General features: G+C 42.4%; 1 protein-coding gene across 3 annotated transcripts in view; it reads left to right on the top strand.

The window, feature by feature from the left end:
- The window catches only part of GABRA4 (gamma-aminobutyric acid type A receptor subunit alpha4), a 1,254,879-nt gene that overhangs the window by 400,877 nt on the left and 826,809 nt on the right, over positions 1-27,193 (top strand). For all 3 annotated transcript variants that reach the window (XM_044061404.1, XM_044061403.1, XM_044061405.1), the window contains 2 exons: positions 11,400-11,467; positions 12,434-12,654. In XM_044061404.1, the coding sequence (XP_043917339.1) occupies positions 11,400-11,467; positions 12,434-12,654 (289 nt within the window). The remainder of the gene's footprint in view (positions 1-11,399; positions 11,468-12,433; positions 12,655-27,193) is intronic.

Below are 27,193 nucleotides of genomic sequence, written 5' to 3'. Positions count from 1 at the left end.
GTTATAAAATATCACAGTAGAAATATAATAAATAGCAATTTGTAAGTAAAGTAGGACAGCAGTGACCCACACCCATCCCAGAACAGGAGACAAGGAAGACAAGGAACAATATGAAGGTAATATTGTCAAAGTAAAATTGAAACAATAGCGGTATATCTATGAATAGACTGAATTATTGCACAGTTTGTATATTGCACTTTACAGTTCTTCAGTGTGTAGGTGAGCCACCTTAGTATTGCACTTAGTTATTGCATATCCATAAAATAAGCCCCTTGATAGGCTAGTTATGTAACAGACGTCATGGCTCGTTTTTCCAGAGTTCAACAGTCTAACAGAGAGTGGAAAGAAACTGTTTTTTAGTCAGGTGGTCTTACAGTGCAGGCTTCTGTATCTCCTGCCAGAGGATAGGCGAGTGTACAGACCATTGGCATCATGTGTTGGATCATTGGAAATCGTTTTGGCCCTGTCTGTGCATCGGCATTTGTGTAGATTTTCCAGAGGAGTAAGGGAGATGACAGTGATTCTTTCTGCTGACCTTACAACTCTCTTGAGAGCCTTCCGATCCTGATTATTACAGCTCCCATACCAGACTGCAGTGCTGTTGGTCAGGACACTTTCAGTGGTGCCCTATAAAAGGTCTGAAGTATGGAGGCTGGTAATTTTGCCATCCTAAGTTTCCTTAGAAAGTGCAAGCGTTGCTGAGCTTTTTTTGACTGTGCTGGATACATGGACTGACCAGGATAAATTCTCAGTGAGATGAAGACCCAAGAACTTTGTACTCTTGACCCTTTCCACTGTCATCCCTTTCATCATTAGAGGTTTGTGTGGTACTTGAGATCTTCTGAAATCAACAGTCAACTCATTTGTCTTGCTGACATTCAGTGCTAGATTGTTGCTGTCACACCAGACCAGTAGTTGATCAATCTCATTCCTGTAGGCTTCCTCCTCTCCGTCTTTGACCAGACCTGTAACAGTGGTGTCATCCACAAATTTGATGATCCTATTCATCTCATATGTGGCCATGCAGTCATGTGTCAGCAGAGTGAAAAGGAGAGGGCTTAAGACACACCCCTGTGGTACTCCTGTGTTCAGGATGATACTTCCAGAGCTGTTGTCTCCCACACAAATCTTTTGAAGCCTTTCAGTAAGGAAGCTCAGAATCCAGTTCCGTAAATGAGAGTCTATGCCCAGTTGAAGTAGCTTCGATATCAGATTCTGAGGGATGACAGTGTTGAAGGCAGAACTGAAATCGATGAATAGCTGTCTTGCATAGCAGTTTTTGCCTTCTAAGTGGGTCAGTGTTTCATGGAGAGCTAGTGAGATGCCATCCCCTGTACTGCGGTTTGTCCTGTATGTGAATTGCAGTGCGTTCAGTGACAAAGGTAAGATTGAGGTTATATGATCTTTGAGCCAGCCTCTCCAGGCACTTCATTACCATCGAGGTTAAAGCAACTGGTCGGTAGTCATTCAGACTTGTTGGCTGTGGTTTCTTGTGTAGAGGAATGATAGTCATCTCCTTGAAGCATTTCGGAACACTAGCTAGCTGAAGTGAGGTGTTGAAGATGTCAGTGAGTACTGGAGCCAGTTCTCTTGCACATTCCGTTAGTACACTGCCCATGATGTTGTCAGGACCAGCTGCTTTCCTCGGGTTGACACATTTAGGGTTCTGGTGACATCAATTTTATTAAAGCTCAGCACTGCTGCATCCTTGTCTTCAGGGATTCTACATGCTGTTGTTTTGTTGTCAGCATCAAACTTACTGAAGAATTTGTTCAGTTGGTTCAGAAACTCGATGCTATCATCACATGAAGCTGATGTAGGCTTGTAGCCGGTGATGGTTTGAATTCCTTTCCATAGTTACCTGGTATCCTTCTAGTCCCTGAAGTGACTTTGGATTTTTATGCCATAGCATCTTTTCACATCTTTGATACCTTTGGTCAGTTTGGTTCTGGCCACACTTAAAGCTTCCATATCTTTTGGGATTTGAACCTGCATTTCTTACTTTCAAGAGCTCGTACATCTCACTAGTTAGCCAGAGTTTTTGATTTGCCTGTATGGCGATGAGTTTGGTAATTGTTACATCCTCCACACACTTAGAAATGTAAGCTGTGACTGACTCAGTGTATGTGTCCAAGTCAACATGGTTGTTTGTCACAGCAGCCTCTCTAAACACTGACCAGTTTGTACAGTCGAAGCAGTCTTGTAGAGCTGAGATTGCTCCCTCAGGCCAGATCCTTATTTGTTTTCTAGTCAGTGTACTGGTTTTCAGTATGGATTTATAAACTGGAACCAGCATGATGGCTAGGTGGTCAGAGCTCCCCAGATGTGGATAAGGTTTTGCTTTATATGCACCTTTGATGTTAGTGTAGACCTTATCCAGTACATTTACTCCCCTTGTGACAAAGTTTACATACTGGTGGTAGTGGGGTAATACAGTCTTTAGGTTAGCCTGACTGAAGTCTCCTGCAATTACTACTGCATGCTCTGGATTTCTGTTTTGCAGGTTACTTATAGACTGATATAAGGTGGACAGAGAGTCACTGATATCTGCATCAGGTGGGATGTAGACTGCTTTGATGCATATTCCATTGAACTCTCTTAGCAAGTAGAAGGGCCTGCATTTTAGTAGCAGAATTTCAATGTTTTCTGAGCAGAAGGTGGTGGTCACTACACAGTTGCTGCACTAGTTGTTCTTAATATATATGCACACTGCCCCTCCTCTGGACTTGTCACATAATGACTGAAATCTATTTGCACTCAATAAAGTCATGCCCTCTACATTTACTGTGCTATCACTGATATTTTGGTTTAACCACGTTTCAGTAAACACAAATAAATTGATGTTTCTCACCTTGTTTTGTAAGGAGAGTTCCAGTCTTTAGTGATCCATATTATTTTCAAGTGAGCGTACATTGGCTAGTAGTATGGAGGGCAGTGCAGGCCTGTGAGGCTTTACCTTTAATGTGACTGAAATTCCTGCTCTGGTGCCTCTTTTCCTCAATCTGGTACATCTTTTCCTTTTTTGTGACTATCAGTTGAGCAAGAGGTTCTCCGGTTCGATCCTTGGCTGGGGTGCCTTCTGTGTGGAGTCTGCATGTCCTCCCTGTGGTCATGTGGGTTTCCTACGGGTGCTCCGGTTTCCTCCCACATCCCAAAGACATGCTGTAGGTGGACTGGACACTCTAAATTGGCCCGAGGCGTGAGTGTGTGCATTTGTGTGCCTTCCATGACAGGTTGGGCACCGGGCTGCCAACTCGACACCGTAAAAACTCTACTGCCAATCATGAGCGGACAGGTGATCCGCTGTGGTGACCCCTAACCGGGAAAAGTCGAAAGAAGAAGAAGAAGTTGCCATGAACGTGTGATCTGCTCGAAGTTTGCATTCATCTCCGTGTTCCAGCAAAATCCTTAGCTGTTGTAGTTCTTGTAGTATGTTTGAGCTTACAGGCCTCACTGTAAGAAGCTGATCAAACCCACTGCATAATGAGAATGCAGATCTAATTTTTAACAGATTCTCAGCACTGTAACTTAATCTAACCATGTTTCCTTCCTCTTTTACTGCTTTTCTTGAAGTTTCTGGTAAAAAGGAAGACAAAAGAAGCATTTTCCTGATGAGATCTGAAGCAGCTGCTGCCATTAGGTGCCACCCTCCCCCTTTTTTTTCATATAGATCTCAGTCCCCTATGGCAAGATCTGCCATAGGGGACTGAGTAAAGGAAAAAACTCTTGACTATTCCAACATGTATTGGTGCCACTCAAATATGACTGTAGCTGAAAATATTAAAATCACCATCAGAAATTTCTTTCACATTTGGGTGTGTCACTTGCAGTTGTACTCTGTGGTTCTGTTCTGCTGTTGTGTAGTAAAAGTATGTCCATTCTTCATCCCATGGAAAATGATGGTGATGGTGGGGGGACATTAAGACCAGTGATTTCCTGCCAAGTTGTTGATGCATTGATTCTACCAATTAGCAGGGCATTGGGACTGCCTTAAAAGCGTGTTCTCTGAAAAATCTTTATAGTCCTCGATGTTAGAATAAAAAGCTACTGAACCAGCTTGAGAGTGACCAGAATTCTTGGAAATAGCACCCACACTTGTTAACTTTTTTTAGTAAGATTATGATATGCATAACTATTTTCATATTCAAATTTGTCTTTTTTTAAGGTTTTTAGATTTTTGTTCACAAATAGTTTTGCATGTATTGTCAGCCTTAGAAAAATGTTGTTATACTGCATTTGTTGTAACTGAAATACTAAATCTTTGGTAATAGACTCATTCATTTCTTTAATTACTTCTGTTTAATTGTTTAACTTCTCATTATTGTGTATAATAGGGAAATATATCAGTTCAACGCCAGTCCTATCAACTAATTCATTCACTGTATTGTTTAAGAGATGCAACAGTGCCACATTGGGACTCTCTTTCTGGTTATACTTTTTCTCAGAAAGGAATTGTTAAGCAATAGAGAGCAATATTTAGTAAGTTAGGACTCAAAAAGTGGTGTTTTGTTTTGTGACTGTTTTATTGTTGCTGTTCTACTAGCACCATCAAATCCTTGAACAAAATTCAACTTACATCAACTGACTGTTTTGGATGCATGTGAATATTGGTTGACAAGTTTTTCTGGGTGTAAAGCATCAACAGCACAAATATGTAACTGCACATTTATGTGAAAAACTTTTGATCAATTCCAAACAATTTCACTTTATATTGTGCAGGTATGTATGAGTGGTACAGGAAAATGAATGTTTGACTGAAAAAGTGGTGGTTGTTGTGATAATGTGCAAGATTGTGTTATAGCAGATAGTGTGTATGTGTGAGTGTTTGCAGGTTAGGGTTTGAGATAGGGTTGGGTAAAGTGGTGAGTGTTGTGGCTGTTTGATGTTGTGAGTGTTCTGTGACCTTTTGTTTTGATTAGTGTTACTGTTAGGGAAAGGGTTTTTAGTCATAATTTATAGGATTAGGAGCAGGGTAGACTGTACAGTTCATTCTATAATTATATCAGTATATACAGTACAACTGAACATTTTTCATTCTCTTAGTATCCACTGTATGGTACTGTTATGTACATGAAATTTATCTTTCTTGAAGATGTTGAATATATTGTTCTCTAGTGTAATGATTGTATAAACTTCCTGGGACTCTGCTGAAAAGGCTCTGGCTTAGTCAGAGTATCTTGATTAACCAATAGAAATAAATAAGTAAATAAATCTACATCAGTGCATTCCCAGCAAATATTAGTATTTTGTAGTCATGCTAGGTAGAAAAGATGTGATCCTTGTCAACCTCAAGGCACCGTAGGTACACTAATTTTATCCAATAAAAGGAGAGCTGGATGTTGATGTGATATCAGATTGGAAGGAACTACCTTAGTCAGCTGCAGAGGCTGCATACTACTTGAAGTGTTCCTGTTACTGAGAGAATGGGTGGAGCAATCCATCCAGCTTATATTGAATACCAAGAAGAGGCTAGGTGGTACCCATTCCTGGTTCTGTGACATGCTGTACTTCTGAGTCCTTTCAAGAAAAGGGAGAAGCATGTCCTGGCTGTCCATGCAACACCTGTCTGCCTTTGCTAATTTATCCAGAGCTGCTCATCGTTTGGTGATGACACCGAGACTTTGAATGATTTTGCAAGCATATGATGCCATCAGAGGCTAAAAAAAATGAAACTTAGTACACTTTTGCACTTGTATTGCTTATTCTCATCATTCTGTGAAGGTTTAATGTGATATTTATTTGTTTTTCTGCACTTCTTTAAAGTTTAATTTGCTTTACAAGCTGCTATAAGCGCCTTTGTTCTGTACCGAATTACATTGTGTCCAGCAGTTTGTTAGTTCCAGGTATCTGTTTGTTGTCCGTCAACACTTGGGCTGCAAACCAGTCATTTTACATTAGTCTTGGGGTAGGAAAGGGCTGATTTTCTTACCTGATTGGCCTTTGGGCTTAGTGTAAACTTGCTTTTTTTCTGATCGTATATCAGCCTCACGTTTGTGCAAAGCTGCTCTTTGCACAGTAGGAGTCACCAGTGTCTTGTATATATGCAACCTCCTGAACTTCAAATGTCCCTATAAAAAACACTTCGGAACTTTACCTCAGTCCTGAAGTACTCACCAGGCAACTAGTTTACGCAGTGAGCAGCACTTTCACATTCAATTAGGAGTATTTAGGTCTGCGTTACCTTATCATAGCACCCAGGACTATCGTTGCTCAGAGAGCATCTAGTTTGTGCACTGGGTAGTATTGCTGGCTAGGTTAGCTGCGGATTACATCAAGTAAGCATTCCCTTGTCTGGTTATAAACCCCCTCCACTCTTATCCCTAGCAAGTACAGTAAGACCTGCAACCATGGATGGACACTTTCCTATCATTTCTGTTTCCAGCTTGGTGGATATAGGCATCCTGAGAGAATGTAGCAATTGCCTCATGTACACTGATAGCCACTTAATTCTCCAACAGACAAATACAGTATGTGAGAGATTAGTTACACATTGTCACTGGAGGCCAGAGTTTCACATACAGGCACAAAATGCAGCAAACAGATTGTTAGCAGCTCACACACCCACTCACTGCACCCACTAAAGACCCTACACATAGACCTACATATGATGAGGTGCTCACATGCAACCTACCCAAACCTCAAAGGCCTCTCAGGCGCAGTCCTCAGAAATGCCTCATACACACAAACAAGACACTTACCAGCACAACAGATAAAGCCACATCTCATTATGTCTCAGCTACCAAGCCAATAAGGTGAAACATTTCATAACCCAGCATTCTGGTCATAGGTGACAACATTGTGAGACACACTGATGTACTGATTACCAGACTGGCTAAGGAGAAGGTTACAGTTACTTGCCTGTCAGGGGCGAGGATCCGACAGATCATGCAAATATCAGGTCACGTACCCCTAAGTACCAGTATGACCCAGTCATAGTCCATGTGAGCATAAATGACCTGAGGGATACCTCCTTGGTCTGTATGAAGAGAGACATAATTGAACTCTCAGAATATGTGTCACAGGCTGGTATGAGCCTAACATTGAGCCGCATTCTGCCATCTTCAAAGATGATGTCACTATACAAACAGAAAATGATCAAGTTTAACAATTGGCTTAGCTACTGGTGTTATTCCAAAGGGGTCCAGTATTTGTCAGCCTATGAGAACATGGTCGACAAGCCATGCTGCTTAGCCAGGAATGGTCTCCACCTGTCATGTCTGGGCTTTCGGATAGTGACAAATACCTTATCCACCCCTATATTGCCTTTTTTAGGCATTGCCAAACAGACAGACCTTCCAACATAATAGCTGCTACTCAGGACAAGCTAACAATGGTACTACTGAATGCTAGGAATCTCAACAAGAAATTGCAATCCCTAGAAGCTCTCCTCTCCATATAGAATGCTGACATCTGTGCAGTTACTGAAACATGGTTTAATGCCATGGAAAGCACTCTGGCAGTGCATGACTAAAATGCCTTTCATACATTCCTTTCACCTGCTGAACGTGAAAGAGTAAAATATGGAAGTGTATCTATTTACATAAATTATAAGCTCACCTCAAGGCTGGTCAAACAATATGACATGCTTGAGCTACTCCATGCCCAACTAACTATGGGAAAAATCCATTACCATATTAATGCTAGCCACAGGTCCCCCTCCATGAACCAGGAAACCTACACATCATACTTGGAGTTATTTGAATCACTAACCATCCAGCCCAATACCATACTCCTGGGCAATTTTAACTATTCCTCCATTAACTGGGAGGCATACAGGCCCAAAGATTTCTTGACTTTGTGAATTCACATACCCTGGAACAGCTGGTCTGCACTCCCACTAGGCGAACAAATATCCTAGATCTGGTCCTCACACATATGGGAGAGCACTGCATCCCCCATGTGTGATGTTCTTACTGCTAATATCAGATCAAAAAGTGGTCTCCCTGGATAGTAAGGTAAAACTAGACCGCCCCCCAAACCCCAAAAACTTTAAGAACTTTTCTAAGGAAACTACCTCCTATTAAGTGATGGCATAGCTAGAGTTCAAGCTTCACAAATCCAGAGAACACAGAGGCCTATGCAGAGGAGTACACAAAAGCGCTGTTCGTCTATTTGAACAACTGCATAGAAGTATCAAATGGAAATAAGCCCAGGTCAAAATGGAAAAACAGGCTACCCTAGGGGGAACCCTGGTCTTAATAGGTTGTACAACAAAAAAAAGAAAATCCTGTCAAGATGTAAGAGGGAATATGGACAACAAAGCAGTAAGTCCCTCATTAGCATAAACAAGCAAATCAGGGAACTAGTCAAGTCACTGAAAACAGACTTTGAGGTAAAAATAGCCTCCAAAACTAAGGATAACCATAATACATTTTTCAGTTATGTCTTCATTTTTAAGCACAACACCCAACAATGTGTGGAATTAATTATAGATGGCATCACCTATACTCAGTCAGAAGTTATAGCAAATTGGCTGATCAACAAATTCATCTTAAATTTCACTTCCCCATCACCCCCAGTTCTCCCCCAAGAAATACCCTCCACCACACCTCTGCCAATTATCACAAATGAACAGGTAGGCACTGCGCTCTCTGAAGCTAAAACACAGCTTCCGTGGGGCCCAACGATATTCCAGCTTGCCTCCTAAATAGCTTAAATCAGGACCTATTAGGCCCAATAGGATCTCTATGTAAGCACAGCTTCTGGACCTGCTTTGTCCCGATAGAGTAGAGAACAGCTACGGCCATTCCTCTTCTTAAGGGCTGACCATCAAGTATCCTGAAAAATTACAGACCATAAGCTTGACTAGTCTTATTTGTTAAGGCCATTGAAAGAATAATCATGGACGTGATTAACAGTGACATTGGAAACCTCCAAATGCTGGACTCAACCTAAGTTTACTTTGTCAAGGGCAGGTCATGCGTACTAAATCTGGTGGACTTCTTTGAGAAAGTCACTAAGGCCATGAACAAGGGAAAAGCAGCACATATAGCCTACCATAATCTGGCCAAGGCATTTGACACAATTCTCCCATTCAGGTATTATACATAAACTCATAAAATTGGGCATAAATCCCTGCATCACCAGATGAATAGGCAGTTGGATCAAGGACAGGACATGTGGTTAAAGTGGGCGAATCCAGTTCCAGTAAGAGGCCAGTTACTAGTGGTGAGCCACAGAGGTCAGAGCTGAGGCCACTACTATGCGGAATATACTTCTTGGACGCCAATACCAACATGGCCTCTGGATGACAACATTTGCAGACGACTGGAAGCTGGGGGGAGTCACTGAATCCCCCCAGTTATGTTGATATCTTTCAGGAGGGTCTAAATCAAGCAAATGATTGGTGTCAGAACCATGGCCTGAAACTAAATGCAAAGAAATATATTATCGTACCCTTTGGGAAATCAAATACCCCTGCAAACTATAGCATTAACAACACACCCCTAACAGTAGACTCAGTGGTGGTGGATCTAAGTAAACAGATAGATAGATAGATAGATAGATAGATAGATAGATAGATAGATAGATAGACAGATAAATAGATAGATAGATAACCTGAACTTTGACTGTCACCTGTTCACTGTGGTGAGGAAGCCCTTCTATGTGGCAAAACCTGCAGTTAAAGGTATGGCATCCAGATACAGAAAGATTATAATTTCACTGTACACAGCTCTCATTAGACCACTAATCGAATACAATGCACCAATTGGAATGTACTTGACTAAGTACTTACAGCAGCTGAAGTGACCTCAGAGGTTCCTCACTAAGAAAATACTGGGTGTTACAACATGTCCTAGGCAGATAGACTGAAAGCCCTTTCCCTTTACTCTGTCTCCTGTCAACTATTAAGGGGTGACCTATGCCTGACCTACAAGGCACTCACAATTCCAGCATTGATAGGCTGCTGTATTTGCAAGACTAACAGTATGAGGGTCACCAGTTTCTGAGATCTAAATTTAGTCTGTGAATGAAACCGAACATGCTGGAGAAACAGATATGTGTCTGAGAGATTGTCCCTTCTTTGGAACAGGCTTCCTATTCACGTTAAGCACAGTCCTTCCCTGGCCCTCTTCAAGACCAGTCTGGATTGATGGATGGGGTATCATAAATTCACACCCGGAATGGTGCCTATGTCCCTTATGGACAAGGGCAGTCTGTAAAATCTGTAAAATACTCAAGGCATAGGTAAAAACCCATACCATTCTCCTGCGACTAGGGCCATATACTGGGTAAAATCGGGTTATATTGGCTAGACTTGTAAAATCTCTTGCGCTGTTAGCCTAGTAATCTCCTATGAACCAGTGAGTCCATTTACTACCGATTGAAAGAGAGGCTAGATGTTCATTATTAGATCACTTTTGCAGTAGCATAAAGTGATATGGGGCATACTCTACCAGGGGTATCAAACAAACATATCTGTGTAAGCAACTAACCATAATAGTAGCTATTAGAATAGATCACTGTTGGTGGTACATACCCTATCTTCACCCACCCACCTTTTGGCTTCTATTCTATACCTGGGCAGTGTGGGGTCCCTGTTTTTTCTTGTCTCTTTGTTCCTTGCATGACATAAATTGCCTTTTGGCTGTAGCCTTCCGTTTAGAGTCAAGAAAACTGATTTTTCTTATTTATATAAAAACAAGCTCTTGCTTCAGTGGATGAACAGTGCACAAGGAAGGCACTGATGGGGTGTCTGATATCTTTGCCAGGGTATGTGTCATACAGCTTTATGCTATTGCCACAGCGATCTGTTAAAACATCTGTCGTCATGGTATATTTACTTAACACAAGTGCACTTTCTTAATGATGCAGCCTGCCTTTTAATATGGGCACCTGTAAAAAATATTAAATATTTTCCTAGGAAGAGCTTCTTTTCACTGACTAAGGAAGCGTTACATTGTGTGAAATCTGGCAGGTAAGAAGATAGCAGATGAGTGCAGTAATGGCAGATGGTTATTGCTTGCCCTCAGATCGCATTGCTGGATGTCATAAACTGTTTGGGCATTGTTGTTATCAGACTGCAGTGTTAGCTAAACTACTTGGAGTCATTATTTGCCTGTCTGACAACTACCTTTGAAGATGCTAGCTTCAAAAAAAGCAGCATTGACTAATTATCTGTTTAAAAAAAAAAATGCCAGAAACTTTCTTTCCATAGTGTTCTTCAAGACACTAATTTGTTTGACATCTTTTGCTGAGAAATAAAAATTCTACTTGCTTCCTCCTGCATATTTGTTTATATAATTGAATTTTTACCATTATATCTGCCTTATCTGAACGCATTGTTCTGCAGTATATGAATGTACTTGCGAGGAAATGGAGATGTAAAAGTGTCAGTAGAATTTTGGTAAATGTTCATTTGCTAATCTGATGTTACATGTGTTTGATCTTTATGTTAGGTCCAGTTACAGAAGTCAAAACAGACATATATGTGACAAGTTTTGGACCTGTTTCTGATGTGGAAATGGTAATGTAACCCTTATCTCAATTCTGTTGATGTTCCATAATTAGTATTTTTGTTTTGAAAATATTATAAACAAACGATTATTTTTGAATATCATTAGATATTTGCAAATGAAAACCTAAATTAATTTGTTTGACATTCACCGCAGGGATCACATCATTCGCCCTGCTAGACAGGGGTCCAGGGAAGTAAATAATGTGGGAAGAAATAGCCAGGGAATTGTTATGGCTAGGCTTGTATAGGCTCTTGGGCCGATAGCCTAGTACCAACCTATGAACCTATAAATACATAGAAGATATAATTCTGTTGACAACACACAGTGTAAAATTTAATTTGCTAATGCCATTAGATGTTTTGCTAATATTTATAGTTGAGGTCTGCATTTAGTTTTATAGCAATATAAAATTTACAAGAAAAAAAAAAACAGCCAAGTTAATACCTGCTTCTGATATTTCCATGCCTAGTAATGTTGATGTTTGCAAAAGTAGTTGTTTTGGAAATATAAGAAAGTTCCTTTTGAAATGAAAATGAATTGCTTGCTTTTGTGTCAATAAAACTGGTGGTAAATTTCAAGTAGATTTTGTTTACTATATTTAACTACATTGAATGCTTGCCTGATATCCCAGTTTAGAAGTAACATTTGCTTCTCAGTAAGATCCTAGGGGAAGTAGGGCATATAAGTTCACAACTACTTGATGATTGCTGTTTACTACCACAGTCACATCAGTAACTGCATAAAGCTGATGATGCATTTTGTTCACACTTTTCACATTATGAATGCTTTATAGGTTCATAGGTTCATAGATTAGTACTAAGCTAACTGCCCTTGTGAGCCATTTTAAGCCTAGCCAATTATCCCTTGTGAGAATCAAACCCTGCACCTTGTGTTTCTAAGGCAAACACCTTAACCATTAGGCCACCATCCCAACCCTGTACTTTATAAACCTGTACTCTTATTTTTTAATGCAGGAATATACCATGGATGTCTTTTTTCGTCAGACATGGGTAGACAAACGATTGAAGTATGAAGGACCAGTTGAGATTTTACGGCTTAACAACTTGATGGTAACCAAAGTTTGGACCCCTGATACCTTTTTTCGGAATGGAAAAAAGTCAGTGTCCCATACTATGACAGCTCCAAACAAACTCTTCAGAATCATGAGGAATGGCACCATTTTATATACTATGAGGTAATTAACCACTAGTTTTAGAACAGTTCAGTAGTTCTTTATGGAAAATACTGTCGTAAGTCAACTAGGCCTGTATCTTGTCTTACTATCCCTATGTTGCTAGCTAAGTTATCTCATTTCCAGGAATATTTTATTGCCAAAGTGTATATATCTGAATGGGTTAATACTGCAGAGATTTATATTACTGTGCTTGATGTTTCACAATGCTGATTGTTATGATTATGATTATTGTCATTGATTTTTTGGCCTGTACAGTTGATTATTAGGCCTTTACCCCACTCACTGTATTGCTTCATATGTTCCTGTCTGGGTAAGACACCATCTGGTGAACCCATTCATTCCCTTAACGGGTAAAGTGAAGCACCAGGAGAAGCGCCATCAGTGATGGTGGATCAAAGGGTTTACAGTAAACCATAACCCCCAGCACATGCCTAACTAGCATTCTCCATAGGGAAAGGCAATAAACATAGCAAAGGATTGCCACTTGCCCATACAAGGAATGTAAGTGCACAGTCATCTATGCCTCCTTGGAAGAGGTACAGCATGTAGACTTCTGTAGTTTGCAACACAGAGGATTACATTTGGGTCTTCGATCATTACCCATGTTCAAGGCATTGATGTCAAATAATTCACCTTAAGAGCAAAGCTCTGACAATGACCCAGACTATGTCACCAAGAGTGCTCAGTGTGCTGTCAGAACCAAATAAGCACAGAGTAAAATACCAAGACCTGTCATTACCAAGTTCCTGAACTGTTTGGATGAATACATAAATGATTCAGTTGCCCAAGTCCTTTAAGAGACTTCTGAATGCAGAATCTCTCACTGTAGATTGAAGGAGAATTTTCCCATGGATATTTGGAAAAGATGAGTGGCTTTAAAGGAGGTGTAGGGACTTCTAATTGACACGTCTGTTAAATTTAAGTTTAAATATAGCAACATAGGAACAATATTAGGCAAGTGATCATGAGGACTGTAAGATGCCTAGCCATATTCACCTTTAAGTAGACACACTTAAAAGTTTGTACCTCCCTTCTAAAACAATTAATAGTACTCATCTCCTAAACAGAGCAAGGCTGTACATGACAATCCTGGTGCAAATTTGTGTCTACCAATCCATTTGTCATGACTACCCTTAATGCTTGTCAAAATATTACTTTGACCTATAGTGGTAACTTAGTAGCGGACTTTTTTGTTTGCTGGTGTAGATGTACATCTTTAATGCAGGAGTTAGAGCCACTGGTTTTCAAAGAAACAGAATGTTAAATAAGATTGATTCCTTTATGGCTCAAATAGCACGGCATGCTGTGTATAAGAAGAGTTGTGTTAATCTGGTGGGAGAGTTGAAGTAGTTAAGGTCCTTAATTTTTCCTGGTGAGAATCTTATCTTTGGGGCCTTTCTGGTTAAGAAATATATTTTGGCTTGTACATACCAAAGGGGTCATTGTTTCAATGATTGGTCTGATAAGGGAAAAGTACAGTGGCAGTAGTACTACTTTGGATCTTGAAGATACTCTCTTGGAAACTAACTGGAACAGATATTGGTTCATAGGTTCATAGGTGCTTATTAGGGTAATGAACAGAAGGGCCTTTTTAAACCTAGCCATGCATCTCAGATTTCTGACAAGTTCTGATACCCTTCATAAGTGTAAGCAGGGGCCTGGTAGATGAAGGATTTATTGACTGTAGTAAAAACATGATGATCAGATCAGGGAGAATTGTCCACATAAGTAACAAGGAATCTTACAACCTTGTCTGTCTGAAAGGGAGTACCATTTATAATATATAATGTAGGAACAGCTTCTATACCAAATGCTGCTATACTGCACTTTTTGTCATCTAATCTGAGACTGTTTTTCAGTACACTAAGTATGCACATATTGTAGTCCTTGCTGGAGCTGTTTAGTATCTTTGCTTGATCAGATAAAAGTGCACAGCTTGCAGTCATCGGCAGACTTGGTCAACCACACGTCTGGGATATTGAACTGGCTATGTGTAAAATAAATGCCAAACTGGAGAATATACAGCACTGAACTTTGTTGTACTCAAGTACTTACGATTTTATGTTCAGAGGGTGCACCAGCAACTTTCACAACCTATGACCTGTCAGACATCCAATTTGCAACAAGCAGGTAACAGAATGGTTTACATTAACTTTGTCTAAGTTTTTAGCAATATCAGTATTGGAGATAGTTTGAAAAGTCTTGGTCAGGTCAAGATAAGCACTGTCCACAGCCACTATCCTTTTCAAAGAAGGTGCAGGTTCTAGATTCAGGCCATGCCCTTCCCAAAACCAAAGTGATTGGGGTCTGGATTAGTTAATGAGTTGATGGCACAGATTATGTATATAGCAGCAATACCAGGATCTGGACTCCCAGAGCCAACATCAGTGTGAGCATTTTTGGCTTTGGTGCTCAGCTTAACCCTGCCAGCCCTATTGATATTCATCATATTGATGTCTGCTAGAGTAGCTAGTAGTTATATGGATTATATCCTAATAAGGGTATAACAGCCATCCAGTTTCCAAAGCTTCAGGGCACCTTCTATGCACCCACACTGTTCGACAAACCCTTCCGAGCTTTCACATCTTCAAAGGGAGTGCTCCTGTCTGGGCTTTCGAAGATCAACAGTCACTTAATGTTATTCCATTGCTGGGCAAATAATTTCCCTTTGGGGAAAGACCTTTCACATTTAATATTTTATTGTTTAAAGTTAATTTCCTGGTAAGAGAAGTATTTTTCAGCTAGAGAAGTGTGCTTTTAACTGTCATGCATCTTAAGTGTACTTTTAAGTGGGAGTGCACTTTTTTGTTCTTGTCAGGTTGAAAGTTGTTAAAAACTCTAAAAACTGTTTAACACTAGATTTTCTGTGAAGAAATTGAAACAATTGGTCCCTCAGTCAGTCTTTCTTCCAGCCTTAAAAAGAAGAGGTTAATTAAACAGCCTATACTACTACAGCAGGCTAGTAATTTGCCACAGCCATGGGTGGGTGACTGTGCTGCGGCCAAAGCTAGTTCCTCAGACCATGCATAATTTTTGCAGACATCCTTTGATGTTGTCCAGTTAGCTACTGTGGACCAGGGGTTAACCACATCCTCTGCAGCTCTTGGGGTCTTGTCAGACACTCTTGTTAGTTTCGTGAAGAGGCAGGGAATGTGCCCCGGATTAGCCAGAATGTTGTACCTATCCCTGCGGAAGCTGTTGCTGCCATTAATAAACCTATTTGCCCCAACTGTCCTGTCAAAAATAAACAAAAAACTAAACATATATATTCTCCTGCACAATTTCCACTGGACAAGAATAATTAATTAGGTCTGGTTCAGGGTCTTGTACAAGCTATTGACCTTTCTTATAAGCTGGTTTCTGGTAAAAGAAAAAGGGATTCCACTTTTCCTGAAAAGATTCAAGGATTTTCTCCTCAGATTTCTGATTCAGACTTAGCATGGTATCTTAATCTGTCTGTGAGGGATTCTGTTTCTCTGAAACTATCTCCAGAGGGTGCCATGTTTTCATTGGGAGAACACAGAGATTTCTCAGTCCACAGAAAATACTACAAGTTGTTACAACTGGAAATTCCCAGAAAGTTCACACATCCCCCCAGTGCTTTCAGCATTGGAGGATATGTTTGTCACAGCCTGTGGATTCCCCGAAAGTCAGCCTACTGCACCTAAGAAAGTAGATAGATTGCACAGAGTTCCTCAGTCTCTCAAGTTTTATATATTCATCCCAGACATGACAAAGCAGATATAGTTTTAGTTAATCCAGCTGCTGCCAAACATTTTGAAATTCTAATCCTTCTCCTTCAGACAAGGATGGTAAAGCTGTTGATAAGTTTTGGAAAAAGTGTACACTTCTGCAACTTTAATTTTTAAAATTTTAAATTTTCAGGAGCATATGTTAAAGTTTATTGTGACTAAAAGGAAAAGCATGAGGAATGTTTTATCTGCACTTCCCTCTTGTGAAGAGAAATTTACTTTGTATGGTTTAGCTTTTTCGATTTCTTAGGTCACTAGTCATTGTTTAAAGTGTGTATATGACTCTAGGTACTGCATCAAGGCTGTTGCTGTTGGTACTGTGTAGAGGTTTACCTGTGTGCATTCTCAAAACTTCCCAGAAGATGTAAAAATATGATTTTGAATTCTACTTTGGAAAGAGATTTAGTTTTTGGACCATCTACTGCAGAGATTATACAAAAAAATGTGATGAAAGAGGTAAACGGATAAAGGGAATCTCTCGGATTTTTCAGCTCTCCTTCTCCAAATTTTCCAATGTTTTTTTCTTGCTCTCTCTCATCCAGTTTTGGCTGGAAAGAAAAAAACAAAATAAAAAGCCTCAGCAGAATGATGGTAAGCAGACATTTAAAAAGCAAAGGCAGGGAGGCTCCAGAACAAAGGACAGTCAAATATGGCAGAATGACTATATAAGAGACCTTGCACCCCCCCCACATGCACACACTTCCCAGCCTAACAGTCCCTTATCTCTTACAGAAAGTCTGAATGTCCGTTTCTCTCTTTGACAACAGACTGTTTCAGAAAAATTGGTTCTGAGGCTACAAATGGCAGTGGGAAGAGAATTCCTCCACACCCACAAGTCCAAGCCCTTATATTTCCTTGTGTCCTACTACACATGCTGTCACAGGAGGTAGTAGAAGCAGCTTCTCCTTAGTAGTTGGAAATTTATGATCTGAGGTAGTTTATTTCATTTGGTCTTCAACCTGTAGGAATACAGATCCTTATCGGATCCGAGTCGGCAAATATTACTAGCATCAGCTCTGAGCTCCAGACTCCTCCCCTTACCCATAATACACCTCCACTGCCTTCCATCCTCAGATCTCGTTTGCCGTGATTTGCTTATACATCGTGTCTTCAGAGCCCCAGCTAGCAGTGGGTTATTTCACTACTGTAAGTTTAAAACTTTCATTTTTTTTCATCGATCTAGGTTAGTTTAGGTACCCCTTCTCCCTTCCCATCGCTTTGGCGTTGAGTGCTAGTCTGACTAGGTAAATAGTTAGAGTAGTTTGTTCTGTGGTGCCCCCTCCCCTCAGGTTGTCTATAGACTAGCATGGTGAGTGGGTGTATGTGTGTTGGAGTTAAGAAAGTTTTTTGCCTGTCTTTTTTAAGGCTTTCTTTCTTTCTCTCAGGATGGCTGAAAAGCTTGTCTTTAAGCGCTGCACAGAGTGTGGCCATAAGCTCTCCCCAGCTGATGGACACACTCTGTGTGTGTTGCGCTTAGGTGTGGCCCACCTTAGTGTGGATTACTCCATTTGTGCGGGGTTCAACCCCCAGAGTTTTAAAGGATAGGAAGGCCAAGTTGGCCCTCAAAGGTCTTCTTCCTTCTACCAATTCTCCTTCCTCGTCTTCGGCTTCAGTCACAGTGGCTGCTGTGACTGCCTCTCCCTCTTCTATTCCTTTGGCCTCTCCTCCCTCCCAGGCTGGGACTCAAACTCCTGCATCTAAGCCTGTGGTAGCGGAGCAGAGGAGAGTTAGAGAAAGGGAGAGAGAATCGAGGACGAATTAAAAGATGAAGAGGTCCCCGGACCTCGCTTCTCCAAGCAAGTAAGCACGGATCCATGACTCCCCTCTGCTCCGGTCTCCGAGATTCTTCCCGAAGCTGGAGGAAGCATGTTCAGTCTCCTGGGTCTCGGTTCCCCGACCCGTCAGGTCAGAGTCCGTGGCCTCGTCATGGTCAACCGTACACAGATCCAGATGGGGGTCTTTCCAGCCCCCCATCCCTCTGGAGGGGGGAGCTCGCTACCTTTCTTTCAACCCATTTCTCCTTCCCTGATCCGGCCTTTGGCTTCAGAGTACTCGGATCCGAGGTTGGCCTTGGTCAGGGGGTCGGCGCCGATGGTACTTGTTTCCTCGACGCCGACAGCTGCCTGGAGCATCTCGGATCTGACCAGTTTGGATCCGAGCCGCTCTTGGAGCCGGAGCTTGGGTGTCGGATCCGATGGAGTGGAACCTTTTCCATCGGGACCGGCTCCGATTCTCATGTCGGACCGGGGGAAACCAGCCTCCTTATTAGCTTCCCAGGAGGTCGGTGTTCGATGTGGTAGAAAGAGTCCTCTCCTTCAGTTTGAGACCCCTGACTGCCCCCTCAGATTCCTCCCAGACCCCCTTGGCTTTGTCTACGGTCCCCATTGTCTTACCAGAGGGAAAGCCCGTGCTCGAAGAGCCCTAGACGGTTCCCCCTGAGGAACAGATGGCTTGTGAGTGCTCCCCTGAGAGCCCCACTGGAGATGTGCCTCGCAAGTATACGTGCAAGAGGAGGCACTTGGACTCCCCCGAGTCCCTCACCGAGGACACAGATTTAGATGATGGAAAGGGTTCCCCAAGATCACCTCCCGAGGATGTCTCCTTTGGAGACATAATGGAGATCCTGCGCCAGCGGGGAGGTTGGTCTTCCCCCAAGCCCTTTTCTGATGAGTCTGTGTTCCTGGAGGCTTTCGGCATGGGCCCGTCTACTTCCTTGGTGTCCCCTCCTGCAGATTGTTTAGTGGATTTGACCACCTTGTGGGCGTGGAAAGAACCGGACACCATGGAGCCTATCCCTAAGTGACCCAATAAAATTTTAAGCCCCCCCCCCCCATTGACAGGCCATGCTGGAATAAAGGCTTCCCTGGTGACGCCATGGTGGTAGCAGCATCCACTAAGAAGGAACTTGCTCAGGAGAGTTCCTCGGTCCACCCTCCAGACTGGGAATCACAGAGGATGGACCACCTAGGGAAGCGGGTGTATGCTTCAGCTACCATTTCGATCAGGGTGCTGAATTACTTGGCTCATGTCACTAGACTCCAATGCAGCCTAGTAAAGGAGCTGGAGGAGTCTCCCCCTAAGTCCATGTTGCAGGAGGACAAGGCTTCATTCTCCACGAAAATGGCCACTCTAAAAGCGGTATCAGATACGTCCATGCGACTTCTCTCCCATGCTATGGAAGGAGCGGCTAGGACAGCTGGGTCTGGTGTGTCCATGAGGCGTAACGCCTGGCTCAGATTGTGTCAATTTTCCAAACCCTTTAAGGCGTCTTTTGCCAATGCCCCTTACGATGGCTCTACACTTTTCGGTAAGACCGTCAAAGAGACACTAGTCCAGAGTGAGAAGAACAGGAAGACACTGTCTACCATCAGAATCCACTTCTGTAACCCTCAAAGGTCTTTTTCCCGGAACCATAGAGGGCAAAAGAAGATGTGGTTCCAGAAATCTCAGTATTCCCAGGACAATCAGGGCTCTTCTTCCCATAGAGGCAGAGGGGGACAGAATGGACGCCGGCCCAGAGGCAGATTGGGTCCGCGGAACTTTGGGTCTCGAGAATCTTTCTTGGACAGACCTGGTCAGCAACCCTGAGGGGTTGCCCAGCTGCTCTACTCTGGAGGCAGTTGGGGGATGATTGTCCTTGCACCCAGCTGCATGGGAGTCCATAACAATGGACCGTTGGGTGCTTCAAATCATGTCGAGAGGATATTCTATCCCCTTTGTGGGTTACCCCATATCTCCTAGACACCTCACTGATGTTCCATTCATGCAAAGGGAGGCAGCAGCACAGGAAATTTCCAAACTGTTAGTAAAATGAGCCATCAAAACTGTCCCCCCAGATCAGTCCGGATTGGGCTTCTACTCCAGGTTCTTTTTGGTGACAAAGAAAACAGGGGACTTAAGGCCTATTCTGGACCTCTCTACCCTGAACCTGTCTGTTGCCAAAGAGAAGTTCCAGATGGTCATACTACAGTCCATCATGCCGTACCTGCAAGAGAGCGACTGGATGTGCTCGTTAGACCTCCAGGATGCTTACCATCACATAAAAATGCACAGAAGCTTTAGGAGGTTCCTCCGCTTCCAGCTAGGAGCCAATCATTATCATTTTCGAGCCCTGCCCTTTGGTCTCACCACAGCCCCCAGGGTGTTTACCAAAGTAATGGTGGTTGTAGCGGCTCACATGAGGTGTCAGGGAATTCAGGTCTATCCGTACCTGGATGATTGGCTCCTCACTGCTCCCACCAGGCATCTACTGTCCGAAACCAGGGATTACTTTCTGACACTTGCCCTGAGTTTGAGCATCACAATCAACACATCCATATCTCTCCTAGATCCTGTACAGGTGAGATACTCTTCAGTGCCAAATATTCCTAACCTCGGAGAGAGTTCAGAACCTCAGGATGCATGTCTCCCTGATCTATCGTTCCCACCTCCCAACGGCGGAATCAGTGTTGAGGGCACTAGGATCGATGGCGGCGACCATAACTCTTCTTTCGTGTGCTCGGCTACACATGCGGATTCTTCAGTGGACTCTAGCGGTTCAATGGTCCCTGCTGGAACTGCCATTGACTTCTCCTATCCACCTAAGTCGAGTGTGTTGGTCGTCCCTCATATGGTGGATGAGGTCTCCGGACATTTTGGAGGGACGACCCTTTGTTCCAGCCCCGGCCCAAACCACAGTGACCATGGATGCTTCCCAGCTTGGGTGGGGGGGGCATTGTTCGGGCAGGACAGTCCAAGGCCTGTGGTCCCCCATAGAGACCAGCTTGCATATCAATGTCCTAGAGACGAGGGCGGTCCTTCTAGCGTTGCAGGCCCTTCATGCCTTTCTTCCTCTGGGGACAATTGCCATTCAGTCAGACAACATGTCAGTAGTCTGGTATATCAACAAACAGGGAGAGACCAGATCTTACCCCCTGTGTTGCGAGGCCGTGAGAGTGTGGGAATGGGCGATCTCCACCAGTCACTTTCTCAACACAGCGCACATTCCGGGATGGTCCAACATCCTACCAGACAGGCTGAGTTGGACCATTCTGATGCCTTACGAGTGATCTCTGAATCTGTAAGTAGCGGAAAAGATCTTCAGCGAGTGGGGTCAACCTTGCTGCGATCTCTTCACATCTCCTTCCAACGCGAAGTGCAGCAAGTTTTTCACTCTGAACCCTCTGCCGGGGGAGTCAACCAGAGATGGTCTAGTTCATGCTTGGCATCCCAGTCTTCTGTATGCTTACCCACCAGTACCTCTCATTCTGAGGTTTCTGCAGAAAGCTTGTCGACTGGGGAGCAAGGTGATCCTCATTGCCCCATTCTGGCCTCACCAGGTATGGTTTCCCTTCCTTTGGTCTCACCTTCTGACTCCACCTTGGATCCTAGATCCCATTAAGGATTTGATTTCACACCCCTCGGGGGTGCTCATCCGAGTCTGGACAGCCGGAAGCTTATGGCTTGGCTGCTCCAGTTCCCGTAATTGCTAGGACTCCTGGACTATCTTCCTCAGTTAGATCTATTTTGGTAGCTGTTCATAAGTCTTTGACCAGAAAAGTTTATCGCAGCAAGTGGAAACGTTTTTCTTTCCGGGCCTCTCAGAGGAGTTTAGATCCTTTCACAGCTTCTATTTTCACTATTCTTGATTTTCTAGCTGATATTTTCCAGCACAGAGCTAGTTCTTCTACTATCAAAGTTCAGTTGGCTGCCATTTCTCATTTTCATGTGGGTGAGAATTCTGCATCCTTAGCATCTTCCAGACTGTGTAAAGTTTTTATCAAAGGCACTTTTTTGCTATGCCCTCTGGTCAAAGATCCTATTCCCCCGTGGGACCTTATTATAGTTCTCTAAGCTCTGGTCGCTCTGCCTTTCGCGCCTGATGCAACTGCAGATCTAATATTTTTGCCGTGGAAAACAGCCTTTCTGGTAGCTATCACCTCTGCTAGAAGGGTTTCAGAATTGCAGGCCTTTTCCATCAAACGTCCGTACATGGTTTTTCATAAAGACAGAGTTTCCCTTCGGACTAATCCATCTTTTCTTCCTAAGGTGCCTTCACCAGTCAATATCAATCAGACTATAAATTTGCCTGTGTTCTTTCCCAATTTTACGAACAAAATGGAATACAAACTACACATGTTGGATGTTCATAGACAGTTACGATTCTATTTACACAAGACAAAAAATTTCCGTAAATCTGATCAATTGTTTGTTTCCTTCTGTAAATCCTTTTTGGGGAAACCTATCTTCAAGGTCACTATAGCTAGATGGATTTTGTCATGCATCCTGCAGGTCTGTAAGGACAGAGGCATGCCTCCTCCAGGTCAGGTTAAAGCTCATTACACCATGTCCAGGGCTACGTATGCGGTTTTCTGGTCAAGAGTGTCTTTGGATGACATTTGCTCTGCAGCTACTTGGTCCTCATCTCATACATTTATTTCTCATTATAAATTGGATTTATTTTTAGGAAGGAGAGCATCCTTTGGTTCTGCGGTGCTCCAGAATATCCTTCCATGAGGGCTTCCCAGGAGATTTAGTAACTGGGGACTCTGTCCCACAGGTTGAAGACCAAATGAAGTAAACTACTTCAAATAAAGAAGTTATGTACTCACCATAACATTCCATCTGAGTAGTTGTACTTCATTTGTCTTCAACCGTCCCTCCATTCTTCCCCCAGACTTTGGCACATGATCAGCCTACGGGTTGCAGTATAGGTCAGAAGTATATTATCAGGTCGGGTTCTAAGTATAAGTTCATCAAACTCAATCTGGGGATGGAAGGCAGTGGAGGTGTATTATGGGTAAGGGGAGGAGTCTGGAGCCCGGAGCTCATGCTAGTAATATTTGCCAGTTCAGATCTGATACAGATCCATATTCCCACAGGTTGAAGACAAATGAAGTGCAACTACTAAGATGGAACGTTATGGTGAATACATAACTTCTTTTTTTAGTGACTAAGAAAGAAAATGCCTAGAGACTAGTTCTGTGTATTCTTTCCTAAACCAGTATGTGATAGGGTTTACTATGGAAATTTCGAATCCACATCGGTCGAACGTTTAGACCTTCGAACATAAACGTCAGATTTGAAACTTTGCATAGTAAACAAATGCGAACATGAAAATATCGTTTGATGTTTTCGACATAGAAGAAAGTGACTTCAGTCACCTTCTGCTATGCATATTAACATACCGTTGAACTAAACATTCAATGGTACATTAAATCCAGAATTTTGCCCCTGCACCCCTCCAAACCCCCTGCATATTAAATATACCAACTCCAAGATCGCACTACAATGAGGAAATGGGCTAATTCCCTGTTCCTCACTGCAGTGCTACCTCAGTTCACAGTGTCGGTACATCGATTCTCCTATGGTCGAGTGCACCATGCAGTTCGACCATATGAGAACCGGGATTCGATTAACCAAACCTTTCAGACCATGATTTCGAACACACAGTGTTCAACAGCATGACGTTCGCACACACCGTAGTAAACCATGTGATAGAGCCCAATTTCAAATGGTTTAACTTCACAAGCTGTTACCCCTTATTCCTGTTTTGAATTTTTTAGTAACCTTAAATTTATAAGATGCTTATTATGACATTCTTGTTCATTCCGATTTCAGGTGCTTTTTAAGGTTTTGTGTGTTAAACACATTATGAGTTCTTTGCCTTACCTTTTAGGATATCCACTGCTCCAAGAGTGTTTACAAAGTGTCTAGATCCTGTAATAGCCCATTGCAGGCTACAGGGTATTCATAATTTCACATATTTAGATGCTTTGCTTATGTTTGTGCAGTCTTTTGCAAAGGGTCAGGAATCTCTCACTTGGGTGAGAGATCTACTATATAGGCTGGGATTCCAAGAGTGCATTCACAAGTCTTTTTTTACTCCAACACAAAATTGTGCTCCTAGTAGTGTGTGCTAGACACCTCACTGCAAAGACATTTTCTTTCACGTGAAAAATAGATGTATATTAGAGCTATTCCTGGGGTTTTCCACTGAGACTACAGTCACTATGAGAGAATTCCTCAGGATTCTGTGTCTCATGGCATCTATGATTATTTTAATACCTCTTGGAAAACTCTGCATAAGAAAGATGCAGTGGTGTGTGAAGTCTGTCTTGTCCCAACACCAACATGCATTATCTTTTCAAAGTCAAAAGTCAAAGTAAACTCTGTTGTCATTAAGACTCCACAATAAGTGCAACTGAATGAAATGACATTACTCCAGGCTCTTTGTGCAAACATCTAACATATACAGCAATTCACATTACTACATTATTAAATTTAGACTTTCCTACTACATAATATTTATTGTTTTACATGTCAACAGACATTTACTAAGATAAAGAGACATGGTATTTACTGCACAGAATTCCACAGCTACTACTTATTGCACAGGATACTGTTGGCACCTGTCTAGGAAACACAACATTTATTGCACAAAAATTTCACAGCTGTTACTTATTGCACAGGATGATGTTTTAGCATCAGTGGATATTGCACAGAAATAAGATTATACTCTCTTAGATTAATTGCACAGTGTATTTAAGACCTTTTAAAGTTATTACACGCAAATATGCTCCTCACTCGTCATATTACCGACTGTCCCTGATGTCAAGCGAGATGTAAGTTGCTGTTGGAATTTAGTTGCCTGATGGCTGGGGATAGACGCTTCTGCTAAATCTAGCCATTTTGCAACGTATGCTACGATAATACCTCTCAGATATTAGGTGCAGGAACAGTCCATATGGAGGGTGAGTGCAGTCCATGGCTATTTTCTTGGCTCTGTTGAGACAGGAAGACTGGTGCAAGTCTTGACTAGATGGTAGAGTTGTCCTGGTGATCTTTTCTGATGCTTTCACCACTTTTTGGAGGGACTTGCAACCTGTGCTGGAGCAGTTGCCATACCAAGCTGTAAAACTGTTTGTCAGAATGCTCTCAGTTGTTCCCCTGTAGAAGGTCGTGAGAACAGGGGCTGGTAGATTTGTCCTTCTCAACCGTCACAGAAATTGTAGGCATTGCTTGTGTCTTCATGACAATGGCATTTGTGTTCACAGACCAAGAGGACAAGTCTTCCAAGATGTGCACCCCAAGAAACTTGGTGCTTTTTACCCTCTCCACTGTTTCCTCATTGATTGTGAGTGGGGAATGTTTTGTTATGGTTTCTTCTGAAATCCACGATTATCTCCTTGGTCTTATTCACACTGAGTGCCAGATTGTTGTTACCACACCGAGTTATCAGTTGTCTCACCTCCTGTCTGTGGGTTGTTTCCTCCTCATTGCTGATGAGACCCACAACTGTTGTTTCATCTGCAAACTTGATTATATGATTGGAGCTGTAATTGGCAGTGCAGTCCTGCGTTAGCAAAGTGAATAGCACAGGGCTCAGAGCTCAGCCTTGAGGTACATCAGTGCTCAAGGTGATATTGTTTGAGATGTTCTTTCCTGCACATACTGTTTGTGGCCTTTCAGTAAGGAAGCCCAGAATCCAATTACACATTGGAGTGCTGACACCTAGTTGAGTTAGCTTCTGTATCAGTTGCTGAGGTATGACTGTGCTGAATGCAGAACAGAAATCAATGAATAACATGCACACATAGCTGTTGTTGTTTTCCAGGTGGTCCAACGATAGATGGAGTGCCAGTGAAATTCAGTTCAATTCAAGTTGCAGTTCTGGGATTTGTGAAAAGAGAAATCACTTGGTGGAAACATCAAATATCCCTGAATCCAGGTCTTCCCTTCTCCCCTCCTGTTCTGTAATAGTCAGTCATCACAGATGCCTCAGACTTTGTTTAGGGGGTAGTATCTAGAAGGATAAACATTAAAGGTATCCAGGACAACAAAGACAGGCCAAAGTACATAAACATAAAGGCTCAATTCTCTGAATCACATTTGGTTCCCAGGACCTCTTCATGTTGTAACAGAACAATACCACAGTGATGTGGCATATAAACAAGCAAGGGGAGACCAGATGTTACCCCTTATGCACACTAACCTTGTTAACTTGGGATGTATTTTATAGCCTAATCTTACTCCACAGGCATCCTACATTCTGTCAGAGCAAAACTGTGTGACAGACATGCTGAGTAGGACAAAGGCAGACCCTCACAAATGGAAACTAGATCAAGAGGGTCTTCCAAGATTTGATCTATCTGCAAGGAGTTTGCTAAGTAGTCCTTTTTGCCTTCTCTTTGAATAATCAGATGTCAGCATTCTGCTCCAGGTCTCCATGCAAGAAGGCCTGGAAGACAAATGCCTTTTCTTTTCTTTTCTTTGGACAGGAATGCTCCTGTTTGCTTTTCCACCTTTTCCCGTGATATCCAGGGTACTTGTGAATATTCGGAATGTATACCCCAAGATCATTATGGTGACTCCTATCTCACCTAGGCAACAGTGTTTCTCCCTTCTTTTGGAATTGGCCAGAGGCAATTACCATAAGCTTTGTAACAGACTGTATCTACTCACACAAGAACAGGAGAGTTTGATACATCCTTATCCCAAACAATGCCATTACCTTTTAGGCACCTGTTTACTAAGAACATGCAGCAGGTACCAAGGTTTTCTAGTTGGTGCCAACAGATGAACTAGCACCCATTCAAAGCTAGTGTTTCTCTGGTTTTGCAATATTTATCTGAGATACATTCCTGTGGACTATCTTACTTCTCTATCAAGGTTTATTTGTCAGGCATTTCAGCATGTCTGCCCATGGACCTCCCTTTTTCAATGCATTCTCATATCAGAATGTTTTTGAAAGGGGTATTACATAAGACAGCTCAAAGAAAACTGATTGCTCCTCCTTGGAATCTTAA

The sequence above is a fragment of the Protopterus annectens genome, chromosome 2.part0 (genome assembly GCF_019279795.1).
Source record: "Protopterus annectens isolate FY-2018-M chromosome 2.part0, PAN1.0, whole genome shotgun sequence".
In the NCBI taxonomy this organism is placed as follows: Eukaryota; Metazoa; Chordata; order Ceratodontiformes; family Protopteridae; genus Protopterus; species Protopterus annectens.
This window is presented reverse-complemented; position numbering and strand designations above follow the sequence as displayed.